Genomic DNA, 15,592 nt, shown 5'->3' with positions numbered 1-15,592 from the left:
AAACCAAACCTGAGCTGAAGTTTCTTCTTCCCTAAAGAAAAATAAGAAAGTTTTTACTTATTCTTCTTCTTCTTGTAAGCCAGGAAGACGGGGATCGATAATAATAGCCTATTGTTAACCTTTGTTACTTGCTATTGTCTTTGATAATCCGGCCATCAAATAGACCGTGACCAGCCATCTTCCCAGATCGTTATCAGAAATGTTTGCTTTCAATTGACTCCCGTATAATGATACTTATAGATGTGACCAATAACACACAAGCTTGATTGGTTTATCGGAAAGCCGAAATTTTCAACCTTTCAGGGAAACAATATCCAGTTTCAATTGATAGACCCATAGGCTTGCCTCTATGTATATATATGAATCGATGCAAATTTGACGTATACCATTTCACACTATTCATAATCATTTTGTTACAATGTATCTCTTTAGATATATGCATTGAGTTTATACCCTGTGTGTTTACGAAGATTATGTGTTTTTTATTTTGAAAGCACATCGTTTCTCTATTTGAATGTTTAGTTTGACGACTTTAATATAACATCAGCAAGCTGTTAATTATCTGTTAATTAGCCGAGTGTGAAGGCTCTAATTTAATTTTCAGAATTCAGAATTAAAGCGGTGTATGCTAGTTTGAATGTAAAATACGATCTGTCGAGAAACTGGTTGTTACTGCTGGAGTATACAAAATAAACATAGGCAATTACAGAATAATTTTAAATGAATAAGTGAAAGGGCACGATTATTTTCATCAAGTTGTGATAGCTTTATGCTTTTATATTACAAATATACATTATCGGTTGCATTCAATATGCATGGTGTCAGAAGATATTATGTTGACATCTCGCCGAGTTAATTACTACTGGTGACTTCAATTTAAAATGTCATTACCCACCCATCCACCCTCTCCTCCAACCCGACCCCCTTAAAAGAAACTAAAAAATGCAGCGTTGATCATTCAAATGTTTTATTCAAACGATTTTGTTTATATCAACAAACTTTACAGTCACTATTCAACTAACTCCCATTCCTATACATTTTATCCATTTATTGATTTTGTTATCAAAATGATTCAATACTTGACAATATACATATTATTAGTACTTTTAACAGACGTTATTTAATTTTTTTTTTAGAACTTAACAATTTTGAACTTGGCAACCTCTGTTATTGGTTAGACCGAGTAGATCTTTAGCATTAAACCTGGCTTATTGACCTAGTTCCTATAATTTCAGATCATTAAGGATAAAGTAGATTATAATTTTATCATTTCTTTATAATATGCTTTTCACCGTTTTCTTCTTTTAATCCATTTTGTTTCGTTATTAGAATATTAAATATAATATTAAATGATAGATCGTTTTCCCACCCCCCCCCTTTTTTTTATCAACTGTGGGTGAACCTCATCTTCAAGATTTTTTGTATTTATGGTTATAACTTCGTTAAACCCCAGTCTTGATTCGCACACCCCAGGGGTGCGTGTATTTCAAGTTAAAAAGCCCGATGCATTACATACATTGTACTGCAAGGTGATATATACACTAAAATTATGTTATTGATAATTAAAGATGGTCTGTTATAAAACTTCGCGATATAAAAAAAAAACATGCAAAAACTGAGAAATTCTGAAAATTATTTACATTTTTGTAATTTCTTCTATATTTCACATGATTGAAAATAATATACTTTCTATTCATACCTAAGGAAATGTGGAAATCTGGTGACAATGTACAAAATATGCATTCGCATAATATAAAAAAAAGGAGGGGGAGGTGAGAAAAAACATGTTGTGGTTACATTTTTAAATCTAAAAATATTTTGTAAAAATAAAAAGGTATAAAAAATTCCTGGAAAAAATATCAGAACAGCCCCTTCTTGTAAAACCTTAAAGAATGTACAAAAAATCATAAATATCAATTTTTCATACCTTTGATGATAATCAGAGGGCGGCGAGAGACACGTTAGGCCCGGACAAGCGTGTCACCGCATCCCCTTGTTTTCTGCACTGTTCATTTTGTTCTTACGACATGATCAAAATGAGAATATGTTATTTTTATCCCATAATTTCCTATACTCGTCAACATTTCCCCGGCTCCGGGAAGATATTAATTTTGAGAACCCCTTCTGTGCAACTGTAGAGTTAGGAAAGGAATAAACTATAACGATAGAACATAACTTATACTGTTTAAAGTAACATGTATACACGCTTTGGAAGTCTGACGTCACGAGCGAGATAACCAATCACCGTTTTAAGGCTTATGTCCTGTACTAAATGGATCATGAAAGACAACGTAGCTCAACAGATTATCCCCTGCATATAAAATATTTATACAGTAAAAATCTTAACAATAAAAATATAAAAGAAAATAAAAAAGCAAAAAAAAAATATCGATTAGGTCCTTTCTATTGATATTTTTGTTCCATTTTCATGTTTTGTTTTCGAAACAAAAATAATTAAAAATGAGAACTAAACTGAGTAAAAGATGAAAAGCCAAAAAAAAAGAGGAAATTTATAGTGCCAATTTTAATTTACAAATGCATGAAAAGTAGCACGACTATATTACAAAGAAAAAAGTGACTCGTACAGCCATGATATAAATATCTTACAAGTAACATTTGGCAAAAATAGTGATAAAGCGTAATTTCTTCTACGCAAAGCTTATCATCTTTATTAGGCTACGGCTTTGACCTCTCCCCCTCCATCCCCCTCTCCACCCCTCTCCGATTCCCGCCATCACCATTGAATTTGATATGTGTCTCTCCACGTCAAGAACACACAAGGCTTATAGATGATTTCACTGTTTTAATTGAACCCCCCCCCCCCTCTACCCCCAGTGCCCACTCAACTCACCTACTCAAGCTTATAGTCGAGCAAGCAACTGGACCTGATTCAATAACATTTATTAATTAAATGTGATCCTATGTTTTATTCTTATCCTCTCCTTGATGGGAGCGACAACAAAGGTTAATTGTAGAGTAAAAAAAAAGTAAGAAAAGAAGCTTGAGTTGTAAAAGAACATTTTAGTAGCAAGAGAGTCAAACTAGAACTGAATAAAGTAACACAATTGTGTTATTCTTACAATGACTAAGGTTCGCTGTCACGTGGTGTTCAATTATAGTTTGAAAGCAACTCATTGTATTGTCAAAACATGCTACAATCGGTACTTATAATAGACTTTCTAGGATCCATTTTATGGCATTTTACATTCCATTCTACTCCTTTTACAACCTCCCGTCCTGTCCCGCCCCGTCCCGCCCCGTCCCGTCCCGCCCCATCCCGTCCCTTCACCGACATCCCCAATTTGTTAAATAACATACAGATATTAATCAAGAAAAGTTTGGCAACGTAATACTATACTTATCTCCATTCTGGTGATATAATCTCACTCCAATCGGTCAAACGACCAATGGTCACGGTTCGTCCACTGTTGTTACATATATAAACAAGAAAGTGAATCGCTTTTCCAGAGGGAAGTAAGTCTAGGTAAATATTTATGCTGATTTTTTCCATATATTTTATTTGGGTATTATTGTCTTTGTTTGCAAATTTCTTTCATTAGTCATGTGTTTGGCACCTTTTTTCTTCTTCTTGAACACACAGCTTATTATAATCCAGCAGATAAAAATTGTATTCATTTCTCCACCGAATCCCGCCGAAGGAAAATATATTTTACATAATGAGATCGCTTCGCTGTGGTCTTTGAGAAACAGTCGTTTTACACCGATGGCGAAGATATAGGTAACCAACTTGGTTTATTAGTCGGGGCCTGTTGTGATGACATCCCTAATGAACTATATCCGCAAGAATCATATAACGTGCCGACTTGAGTGTCGGTTGGGTAGGTTTCTTGGAACGCCGAACAGCTCGAGGCGGTGGTGGAGACGCCATGATGGGATTCAGATACTGGTAGATGATGGCTAGATGAATCGACGGGCGCTGACGGTGGACTGTGTGAGACACCCGCCCCTTGATTCATCGAAGAGGTACTATGCGATGATGAGGAACTTGGATATTGGGGGCAAATGAAACTTGAGAATGGATTGGTAGAAGATACCGAAGGATATGAGGAATTACTGATCGGAGGCCAAACTGGAGAATACTGGGAACATGAAGAGGACATCGGGGGTGCTGACGAGGTTAAGCTGGGCCAGTTCTCGTGGGGTAGTAAAGAAAGTCCTGCAGGTGTACTGTCTGTGGAGTAGCCCGAGTGGTAACCTGATGGTTAATAATAATATATAGCAAAAGTGTAATTTATTAACTATATATGAAATATCGATATATATGTACAAATATTCACATATACAAAATATATGTAATTATATACATTTGCACTTTTTGGCGGCGTCATATTATAACGAGGTTTTATGCGACATCTCAATATTGGGTCAAATACGTGAAATTAAAGTTTTATCTGTAAGGTTAACAAGTTAACTTTCAAATATGTAATGGCAATACAACTTCTGATACTGCAAGTTTGTTTCGGCAAGATTTGAGGTAAATTTTGTTATAGTGCCTTCAGATCAAATCCATAAGTCCCACTGTCCCTTCGAATAAGTAACCCACCACATCCCCTCCCCACACCCAGATTCAATCCAGTCTTTCGCCGTCACTGTGCAGTAATCATAAATTATATAAACTAACGCTATTTAAAGCATTTTGATCACAACCTGCGGATTCTGAGACAACCTTCACTAACACTAATTCATTAATATAACTACAATACCGTTTCCGAAACCTTTTGTCTTTAAATTCACCCGATACACATAGAGAACACAGTTACTACTGTAAATCTTAAAGTTTTGTACCACAGTAAAAACTGGATCGTGCTGTAAATCGGTAGCATGTGCTATTAGGATTACAGTAAGAACTGAGGATACGTGGAAATTCCAACAAATCCAGTTGCTTTGATTTGTTGAAATTACAAATATCCGCAAATATCAGGAGCGGGAAGACGAATGTAGGGTGTAGAGTTAAGATATTCATAAAAAAATGTATAAATATATAAGTATTGTGTGCTTCCTTCGACACACGATTTATAACATAAACCTCCTTGAGCAAACACACACACACACACATACACCCACATACATTTATGTTTATTAGGTTATTAACTATCAATTTATATCTTCATAATTCACACAATTATGGTATAATTTGACGCAACATAAAAAATAAGAAAAAAAAACAGCAATAACACATTTGTAAAAAATAAGAACAAAACGTGAAGTGAAGTATAAAAATAAGACATTTTTGTTTACAACGCCCAGGAAATTTTTTATAAACATAATCACAAATCCTGCTCTGAATAATTCCTATCAAGGTCAGAATTCATATTATTAATTAATTAGTTGCATTTTTCATTTTATTTTAATTTAGCGTAAAATGACTACAATATCATGATTCTATTTGAAAATTTGTGATACAATATTTAACAAACAAAGTTGTAAATTGAGTGACTTTTCTTTGAGGTTAAATTCTTATCTTAAATAACAAAAATTAAAGTTTATCTTCCATAAACCCGTTCCAAGTTTTGTGGTTCCTCAAACATTTTATATAGATTCAATTTTACGACTAATGGAATGATTTGATTCCGTTTTCGTGAGATGAAATTAAAGTAAAATTTACAAAATAAAAAAACCTCCGGAAAAGGATTTTCGATATAAAATAGGGGCAGAATTTCCACTCTGAAAAGAAGGTTGACCCTCCCTCGGTGGTCTGGTGTGTTTTGTTACCAATAAAATTAACAAATAAGGTATCAATTCGCCCAATTTAATCTTAATTCTTCTCGTTTTAAGAATAGACACCTTATTGTCGGCGAAAGATCAAAGGGAAAAAGGACAATAGAGTCACGTCAAAGAAGGCTTAATGGTACATGAAATAGAAAAGCATTTTATTGCTTAAACAAACACTACTAAACAAACCTCGGAACCCGCTATACTGCCTTACACATAGGTTATCTATCGCGACAGACCAAAACAGACCATTTGGAGTTAAGAGGCGTGGGATCAAAATGGTCATAAAGTTCGAGAAAAGGGGGGGAAGTCAACGTCACCCAGTAACCCAGCAGGTTTCGTTGAGATTTAATTAGTCGTGTGGATACTCAGTCCGTAAATAAAATGGATGAAAACACTTTGTACAAGTTGTTTATTTTGGCTGACTCATATAATATATACGAGTGTCCTGATTTGCATAAACAGGAAGTTGTTACAGGGGGAGGGGGGGGGGGTGTGTTCCTTGCAGCCCAGTAATTCCAAAAGGTGAACTTTTACTTCTTCGATGTAACATGTCTTAACCTGTGATGTGTGTTCAACATCGCGTAAGCAAACCTTGTTACTGTGTCACTTAACAGAGAAAACGGTTTAACTTAGCATTCTAAATATTCGTAAACCTAAAAAAAAATTAAAAACCTAAAGAAAAAAATATTTAATAATTGTTACTTCTCTGTGGCAAAAGTTTAATACTTTAGTGCGGAATACATTCACTATGTCAGCAAAAGAACGCTAACATTTTCAGCGATTTGTCTATTTTTAACGCGCTTTGAAACTGCATTTTCTCATTGAGGCATGGTTAAAAAGAACGGTTAAGAAGCAAGGGTGGCGGAGGAGCGTTCAACCAACGAGGGGGGGGGGGTGCGGGTGGGTGGGAGAGAACTGTAACATGTGATTTTCATTTGAGAGGGCAAGACAAAATGGCTCCGCTTGCATACCGTATAACAAATTTCATCTATTTGAATATTTTTCAACAAAATGGGAATTTTTTCCCTAACTTTTCTTCTACAGTTATAACTTTTCTTTAATTTCTCAGCAAGTCGGCACTTTTTAAGTAAAAGAAAATGGTACCTACTAATTAAGAAAAATGTTTGTCTTCACAAAATAAGTGCCCGGACCCTTTCCCCTTATACCCCCTCCCCGTGTCTCCCCTCTATTAAAAGTTATATAATTAATCAATTTACATACCATTTGAATATTTCTGGTGATATGAAGACGGTGACGGGTACGGTGCTGACCGGTGACGACTTAAACCAGAGAGCCGATCGCAACCCGTGTGTGACTGAAGACCAAATGACTGGGCAAACTGATGGGGAGAGGGTCCACACATCGCACTAGCACCGGGGAGAAACCAGCCTCCCACTGTAGAAAAAAAAAAGAATACAAAACACGATAAAAAAAGATACGTTAATGATTAGATTGTACAAAAATTTAAGAAGTTTGGGAGGGGGGGGAGAGATGACGGAGAGGGGTAAATTCTTTCTGATTTTACAACCATATAGTGATTTGCAGAACTGGAATAATTTCTTGATGAAAAAGGGAAATCAGTTTGAATTGTTCACGTATACAGGGAGAGTGAATATTAACGGTATATCTGTTTATATAGTGTTTAACTTAATTCTTTGGTTAAGTCATCCCCAATGGTTAAGCTATAGTACGATAAAATTATAATGCGCATGCAATGAGGCAGATGAGTAACCCTACAGGGCGTGTAGTAAAACATGAGGTAGGGGGTTGGTTTATAAATAAAATGCCTTAATTTTTTTTTAGTTGAGGGGAAATGCTTGTTCTTGAAAGTATAAGTGCTTTGAATTTCTGAACGGGAATGAAACCAATGTCTCTAGGAATACCAGTTAAGTATGTACAATTTATATATAAATATAGATACATATATATATATATATATATATATATATATATATATATAGCTGTAAAAACGTTCACCTGTTGATTACATTACCAATTTATCTGTCTACAGAGAAGTACATACTTCTTCATCAAGACCATTAAGTTGTACGTAAGGCATAAATCTTACAACTTTTTTTGTGTGTTTATTTTTTTGGGTATCTTCATTTGCTAACGTTTAACATTAATGTTGTAGATAAAACAAAGACACGCAAAAAAATTAAGAAAACTGCATTTCTACTTACGTTGTGGATATCTGCTCTGTTGTGGATCATCAAAGATATCGAATCCGTCACCTCTGAAATAAACAGAAAAGCAATGCCTTTGTTAAGAAAGATAAATAGTTTAAAAACCTTGTACTGATTTTTTTTTAATTATAATATCTTAAAATACTCATTTCAAATACTATCTTTCGTTTTAACTACAGACCGGCATTTGTGGGTTTGCATTTCAATTTTTTTTCGTTTCTGCTTGCTTGTTTGTTCCTGCTTGCTTGTTCGTTTCTGCTTACTTGCTTGTTTGGTGATTGTATCGCTCCTGGTACAAGTTTGGCGGCCTACCATAAAAGATTATGCTTTTTTAGATAGGTCTATGCCTCCTTTTTACATTTCAAACCAGAATTGACTATAAATATTCGGCACAAATTAGTTTTCTATTTTAACTATTGCGTGATGCACGCTACTGGCCTACTTAATGCGCCAACCTTTGATAGTTAGAATATGCTATTTGTATGGACTTTTGTATTAATTTTGCCATGCGTTTTAGGTACAATTATATACTATCTACTTCATTAAAAAAAATCCTGATAACATCTTTTAAAAAAGAATGTTTTTTTGTCGTCTGATGTGTAACAAAAAGTACAGAAACCCATTTCAACTTCAGTCGCTACGACTGTTTTCTATTTACTTATATCTGTAACCATAGCGATCACGTTTCATGGATCATAAAACTATATTACTTTTGAATTTATTGCATTTCTTTCCATTGATTCGTGTAAAGTTAGTTAAAGGTATAACTATAAAACCGTATCTTTTGTTGGTGTTTTCCTAGGAAAGAAATGTATGGTTAAAGTTTCTTTTTTTCTTTTTCTTACAGTTGGTTAAACTTGATAAGTTTAAAGTCAGTCTATGTACAAAACAGTTGCAGCCACATCAAACACTATTTCGGCAAACGACTTACATATAAAGGATACGATGAATAAAAACCCCAACACAATACAATTTTCACGTGAAAAAGAAGTGGGTCACATAAAATATGAATAATTCTGTGGTATCAATTGTGCGAACAAATTGTTTACTTAGATGCCTTTGGCTATAAGGTATAAGAGGTCGTTACACTCAAAGGGCCCTATACATGTCTGTCGTGTTGAAACGGCAAATCTAATTTTTACTCAGAGTTGACTCTGCTGTTCTGTGGTACATACAATGGCAAATCAATAGCACATATACACGTGAAAGAGCAGGGCCAACACTGGATACCTTTATACTTCAAACGCCATTTGCGTCATTGCGCAACTGACTGTGGTTTGTGTTAACTTGTTTCCGTAAAAACGCAAAAAGGAGGTGAATAACACGTATTGTTATTGCCTTGTGGTTTAGTCACGTGTCATAATAAATACGTCACATCCGCTTAGAGAAAAATCAGATTTCTCATTATGGGAAAGATCAATATAAAGATTTGCATAACAAATTTAGTCTAAGTGTATATTTTACTTTTTGTCATAGATGACGTCAGGTACCTATAGCTTACACTATTGGGGGTAGGGGGAGGGAAGAGACTTTAATCATGGAAAATTACTTGAATAAACGCGTACAAGTCGAAATGTAAGCGGAAATAAAGTGCTCGAAGTTTGTATATTTATGGTATATAAACGTTTTTATTATGTAAGGTAGACCCTATACTCCTAATTCCAGACGGTGAGAACTCACGCTTTGAGAGAGTTCAATATTATCACTAGTCACTCTTACCAAAGAGTGGTCTCGTATCCATTCCACTCTAAAAACGATTGTGAGTGTTGTCACTCTATTAGAGTTAAACTTGTTTGAAACAACTCTACAGGAGAAGATTGAAAGTCACTCCTCGAAAAATGGTGATCACTTTTAGACACTCTGAAAGAGTGAATTTTCGCATTTCGGTATTAAGAGTCTTAGCGCTAATACATTATGCTTACTCTTTTAATCAGTATAGATACAATTGTGCATATAACATATACTCACTTTTCTTTAACATCCAAAAATGCTTTTGCGAAAGGATTGTATTTGATTTTCAGTTGAGTTATCTGTTGGATGGAAAAAAGAAGAAGAATATTTAACACCTTTCTCGCTCACATTGACATATATGTGTTTATTCTAAGACAATCATTCGGATAAAATTATATTTAAACGTGACATGCATATATATGTTTTGTAGGCTGTACCGTCATGTTACAGTTAAATTTATGAAATTTATCGTTAGTCGTATTATACTGCATATTCATAAGATGACGTAATATATATACTTACATCTTCGTTTTGGTATGCAGTAACAGCGATGAATCGCGTTTCTTGGAATGAAAACGTTCCAACTAATTTTTGCTTCTCTCGACCGCCAACGCGAATGATATGAACCCTTGGCTCATACTTGTGTAAGGAATTTAGCATGACCTGAAAATGAAATATGTTTATTTTTTTTTTATTTCATTATGTTAAAATACATTTTATTATAGAGCCTCTATTTCACTTATACTATAAATGATGCCCCAAAAATAAAAGACAAAATAGAAAATTATTAAGTCAAAGTTTATGTTATATGCAGATCATATCCCAAGTATAGGATTTTAAGATGGCAAGAATTTTTCATCTTTCCAACTTCTTCTTTTAAATGGTACCCATACAATTTAATAACTATCAATATGCTATTTTTTACTTTATGTTTGTTTTATTTCGCATTTATACATTGTCCTTGTTAGTTTTGCAATAAATTAGATCTATTTTAAATATCAATTCAGTATCAAAGTTAAACACTGAAAATATTAAATAATTTAAAGGAATTTGAATTATTGTAATGCAACAGTTAAAAGAAATATTAAAATATAATAAAATAATGATAAAGCTATACTAATAGGAGAGGATCATATTACACATTAATTTAAAGATATCTCTTCAAAATGTTTTTGTTTTCGATGAATTTGGTATTTTTGGTAATATCTTTAATCCCACGCGACACTAAGATATATAATGGATTTCGTTAGCTTAATAAGTCAAATTTTATTTCTAATGATGAAAAAAAGGAAAATATTTGACAATTTCAGTCTCTTTTTAATTTTCGTATTCGATTATTATTTATTTTAAGGAAGTTTCTGAATGTTGATTTTGTTGAATATTAATTTAATTTGAAGATTTAATATTGGGCATCTACTTGGTAAAACTATTGAGATCCATGCCTTAATTTGACCAATTAAAATCTTATTTTAAGCAATACTTGATTAAAATCGGTGAAATTGCTGGAAATTGCTGACCAAAAGCAAAACTTTTCTTTAAAAAAAAGAAAGAAGAAAGAAAAGAAAAGAAAATGTGCTCCGAAACATATCACAAACGTGCCAGCAAATTGTTTCTGGCGTTTTATACTAAAACCGATTCTTGTTTTATATTTCATTGAACTTTTTACAGAGTATTTATCGATTTTTATGAAATTTGATTTTTTTTTGGCAAGGGTAAATTCATGAAGAGTTTTCTCGTTAATAACAAAACGTTTTACTTTTTAATTATTTAACGAGTGCACGAAGCAATCTCATATGCACAAATTAGATGGTTTATTGTAATAAATATCCTAACTTTCCTTTCTCTTTTCTCGTTTGGGGAAACAAAGTGGAGAGAAAAGGGGTAATTGCAGAGTATAAGTGGTAGATGGTTTCCGGTGGGGTGGGGTGGGGGTGGGAGTGGGAGTGGGAGTGGGTCGGGGTCACTTTCTGAAAGGGTATCAGTTCAGATAAGCTATCTTACCTGTCCTGATCCATTGAGCTTGTTTGATAGCTTGACTTTGCTGAAGCTCACTGGTTGCTTCATCCAATGTGCACCAAAGTTTGGAGAGTCCGGGTGAACATAAGCGGAAGACGGCGGTGCATTTTCAGGTTTACCGCCAGGTACCCACTCTCCGTTCACATATTTCCATCGGTGATCGTCGGTGGCCGAGAAATCGAGAAGAATCGAGTACATGGCATCGGGATCAAGCCCCGAGAGGGAAGTTGACATCACAGGAAACATTCGTCTGCAAAACGAACGAACTTTTGTCAGTTTTTTTTTAGAGAAACTTCGGTAAAAGTGGTCAAAATAGTAGTCAACACATATAATACATATAATTCAATACGTTTCGGAGGACAGTTTGTCCGTGTGGTAACTTGAAAATATCGAGGGGAGGTGAAATGGGGGTGGTCTAGGTGACGAATTTACCGGGTGACGTTGGCGCGAAGCGTACAAGAAAATTTTGGCCAAAAATGCTTCCCAGATCCCATGCAGGCCTTGTAAGTTGCATCTAAGCATTTTCTATTTTGAAATTACTAGCGATATCATATAAAAAAATATGCTCAAGGGGCGGGGTGGTCGCCCCTTCGCCGCCCCCCCCCTTGGCTACGCGCCTGCCCGGTGAAACTCCCTCCCTGTCCCTCCCTTTCCCTGGTCACGCAACAAATGTAGGCCTAAATAGGCCTATTTGATTAATTCTATATAAGAATTTCGCGAAAGTTATCCAACTTTTTGCCTCTCCTCAGCCCATGCACCCCGTTCACAACTTGGCGGGAAGCTTTGGTAATGCCAACCGTGTATTCCGATGAAATTAAATTCCATAACAAAATTAATATTTTCGGAATAAAGTTGGAAACAGTAAATACAAGTACTATAATTTTTGCTCAATGTCATTCTTCCGAAGAATTTTTGTAATAATAATAATAAAAGTAATACAGATAACAATGCAAGGTATCAATTTTGGTGCCTCTGTGACAACTAATATTTATGAAGCCACAAGATGAGTATGTAAAAACAAACTCTATAAATCGAATATTAGACAGAATCATTAGTTGATACAGTTAATCTAAGAAATAATTTAACATAATTGTAACACATAACTTATATGGTTATGATATGTACCATATACATAGTTTTCAAAATAAATAATATAACCAATATTAAAATTGTATAATTAATCACAATAAAAACAAAGTTGAAGATTATAATTTACCGAATCTATTTCACAATTAGATGATGTATTTTTCTTAAATTATAAGAATGGTGAAAAAGTTGACCATGTGCCCCAAAATGAGGCGTCTAATAGCAGTAGTGGCCTGTAACACCATCAACATTATCATCAATAATATCACGGTATATCACCAGTGAACACGAAATAATTTAAAACAAAAGGAGTACTTCCGGTCCCTTTGTTTTATCAAACGAACTCTGCAGCTCTGGTGTAAGTTTATTTGTGCTTTAATTTGCTTGTATATACAATTCGTCAACATGTCACCTCTCTATATTAAGATAGTTTAAATGTAAGTTTGAAATGATCTTGAGCTGTATTTATGTTCTATAAACTTCCACCAAATAGAATCGAAATTTTTACAAAATCCAACGCAAACAACTAATTACCGAATTGATACACAGTTTTTAAAACAAAAGCACCAAAAAAATGGAAAAAAAGAAAGATGGCGGAAGGTATAAATGCTGTTTTTTCTTATAAACAGAAGAAAAGTATACAAAATTGCAATTATAAGATGGGCCTACCTTCCTGTTTTGGTGACTATCATTTCATTGGTACATTTATGAAACCTTTTCCAAAGGTCAGAATCCTCCAGTTTTACTTTGATCCCTTTCGCAAGAGAATGTTCACCTTTTGCGTTACTCGTCGCCACAGAATTTGCTTGAAGACTTTCTACCAGCTGTGCCATACCGCGTGCTCCCCCACCCCCTCCCCCGGGACTGGCAGACGAATGCAATCCTTGGTTACGCATAGAACCTTTTGTGTCCGTCATAGCTTTCTGACAAAGATGAGATGCTCTTGTGAAATTTGGTTCAATATTTTCGGGCATAGTTTTCAATGCAAAAGTAAGAGGTAAAGCAAAGTAAAAAAATCACCACAAAAAATGTTATTTTCAATCACGAAAACTTTTTTAACAACGCTTTTTTATAATTATGGTCGTTTTGATTATATTTTTGGTAAAATATTCATTTAAATGATCAATTTTCTTCCGATGTTCATAATATTAATCATTCCTGTGTGAAAATATCCATAAAAAAAAAGTTGCTCCAAAACAGTTATTTCCACAAAGAGGTAATTAAAAATTCCCCTCAAAAATGTATTTCTTAAAAATCCTCAACAATTTATAAATATCAACTGATTGGTCTGGAAAAGTAATATTCTGCACGGTTCTTGCAGAAACCAATCAAACTTAGAAAAACCAAAAATCAAGAAATGAACTTTTCTTCTCCCAATGTTGATAAAAATTCCAAATGAAGAAGTCAATAGCTTCACTTCATTTATTTTGAAGAGGTACACTATATCTCGAGTTAACAACTCAACCCACACTCTCAAAGGACTTTACTCTAAGTGAGTAACACACTCCAAACGGAATCTTCTTTTCTGGTAGCCCCTTCGCATAACACTTCAATTTATTTACTCATTCTCACTACCACCCCGATCCTGTTAACCACACACCGTTGTTGTCCCGTAAGCCTGTCCCATAACACAAATGCAGTCGCTCGTCTTCCTGTAACAGGTTGTGATATCGGCAAACTTCAAAGGCTTTTCGGACCATTTAGTCGTTTTTTTATGACTCTTTTGTACACCTCATGAATATGGAAATACCCTTTGTCAAATACCGATCGACTTTCATACAGGGGTTTAACCAAAAAAACCCGAAGCGTTAAACACAATCTGATATTTGCTTTGGCATGAATAGCCTAAATTGGATCCCCTTTTATACGTCATAACGTCAAATCACTGCTTCGGTATTTTTTTTTTATCCGTAAAAGGATACAAACTTTTGATTGTCCTGAGGTATCGTCATAAACCGAAAAGAAACTTTAAGAACAACTTTTGTAACGTAATCATAGTTAACGTTTTTTGTTATATTTATGTAGGCCTAGACAAGAGACAATACTGCAGTTTCATATGCAGGTGGTGTATATTAAATTCTTATTGTTATGTAAATGAGACCATAAATTCTTTATTAATTTCCGGTTCAAAGTCTCAAGTGAAATATATCAATTTACATGGAACGATCCCAGTATATATATATATATATATATATATATCATGTATTAGAACTTTCAAATATATCGTTTGGTGTTATCATTGATGCATGAAGATATATCACGACACTGATATTATATTTTATTACATGCACAGAGTGGCGTCGACAGCCACGTTGGCCACTGCCCTAGTGACAATTTTGTCACCGGCCCCCCCCCCTTTTTTGGGATTCATAATTTGTTCGTATGCTATAAAGATGCGGAATGCCTAATTCTTTATTGATCGACCGGAAGAAATTAAGAACCTTGGTAGTGCCATTAAGATTTTCATTTTGTTTGTTTCAATGGTAACTTACTCTCATGAGCTTTTCTTAAATGTTCACATATTTTTTGGCTCAGTTGATGTTTTTGTCAGTCGATAACTTCATACTGACATTATTGGACAGTATACACTGTTTCAAGTGTTTGTTGACGGCAACTGAAGCAATCCCTTATTTAAAGTCCTAGTGACCACACGTAGCAGCCGACCAGTAGCCTAAGCTGTGGCCAATGTATACTTACCGCAGATCCACGAAGAGTATGATCCTAATTGTGATTAAATGAACGAATTGATCGGGAATTAACGGTTATACTGTTAATCAGAGCATACAAAGGAAAATGTAATTATACAGAAGGATAGACGATCAGATGTCAGACATTTT

General features: G+C 34.5%; 1 protein-coding gene across 1 annotated transcript; it reads right to left on the bottom strand.

Moving 5' to 3' along the window:
• Nucleotides 1-3,282: 3,282 nt before the first annotated feature.
• On the bottom strand, nt 3,283-14,485 carry LOC139963076 (T-box transcription factor T homolog). The gene is made up of 7 exons (XM_071963580.1): nt 13,425-14,485; nt 11,655-11,919; nt 10,176-10,316; nt 9,891-9,952; nt 7,920-7,972; nt 6,958-7,131; nt 3,283-4,216 (listed from the first exon to the last, which is right to left on the bottom strand). The coding sequence occupies exons 1-7, from the start codon at nt 13,727-13,729 to the stop codon at nt 3,717-3,719; spliced, it is 1,500 nt and encodes a 499-aa protein (XP_071819681.1). The 5' UTR covers nt 13,730-14,485; the 3' UTR covers nt 3,283-3,716.
• Nucleotides 14,486-15,592: the final 1,107 nt, after the last annotated feature.

The sequence above is a fragment of the Apostichopus japonicus genome, chromosome 21 (genome assembly GCF_037975245.1).
Source record: "Apostichopus japonicus isolate 1M-3 chromosome 21, ASM3797524v1, whole genome shotgun sequence".
Classification (NCBI taxonomy): Eukaryota; Metazoa; Echinodermata; class Holothuroidea; order Aspidochirotida; family Stichopodidae; genus Apostichopus; species Apostichopus japonicus.
The sequence above is the reverse complement of the archived record's forward strand: the minus strand, read 5'-3'. Positions and strand labels throughout refer to the sequence as shown.

Coding starts and splice junctions, on each gene's coding strand:
- LOC139963076 (XM_071963580.1), bottom strand. CDS start 13,729: ATGCCCGAAAATATTGAACCAAATTTCACAAGAGCATCTCATCTTTGT. Junction 10,317..11,654: donor AGCTCAATGGATCAGGACAG/GTAAGATAGCTT, acceptor TTTCATTTTCAG/GTCATGCTAAATTCCTTACA. Junction 7,973..9,890: donor TTTTTGGATGTTAAAGAAAA/GTGAGTATATGT, acceptor TGTTTATTTCAG/AGGTGACGGATTCGATATCT.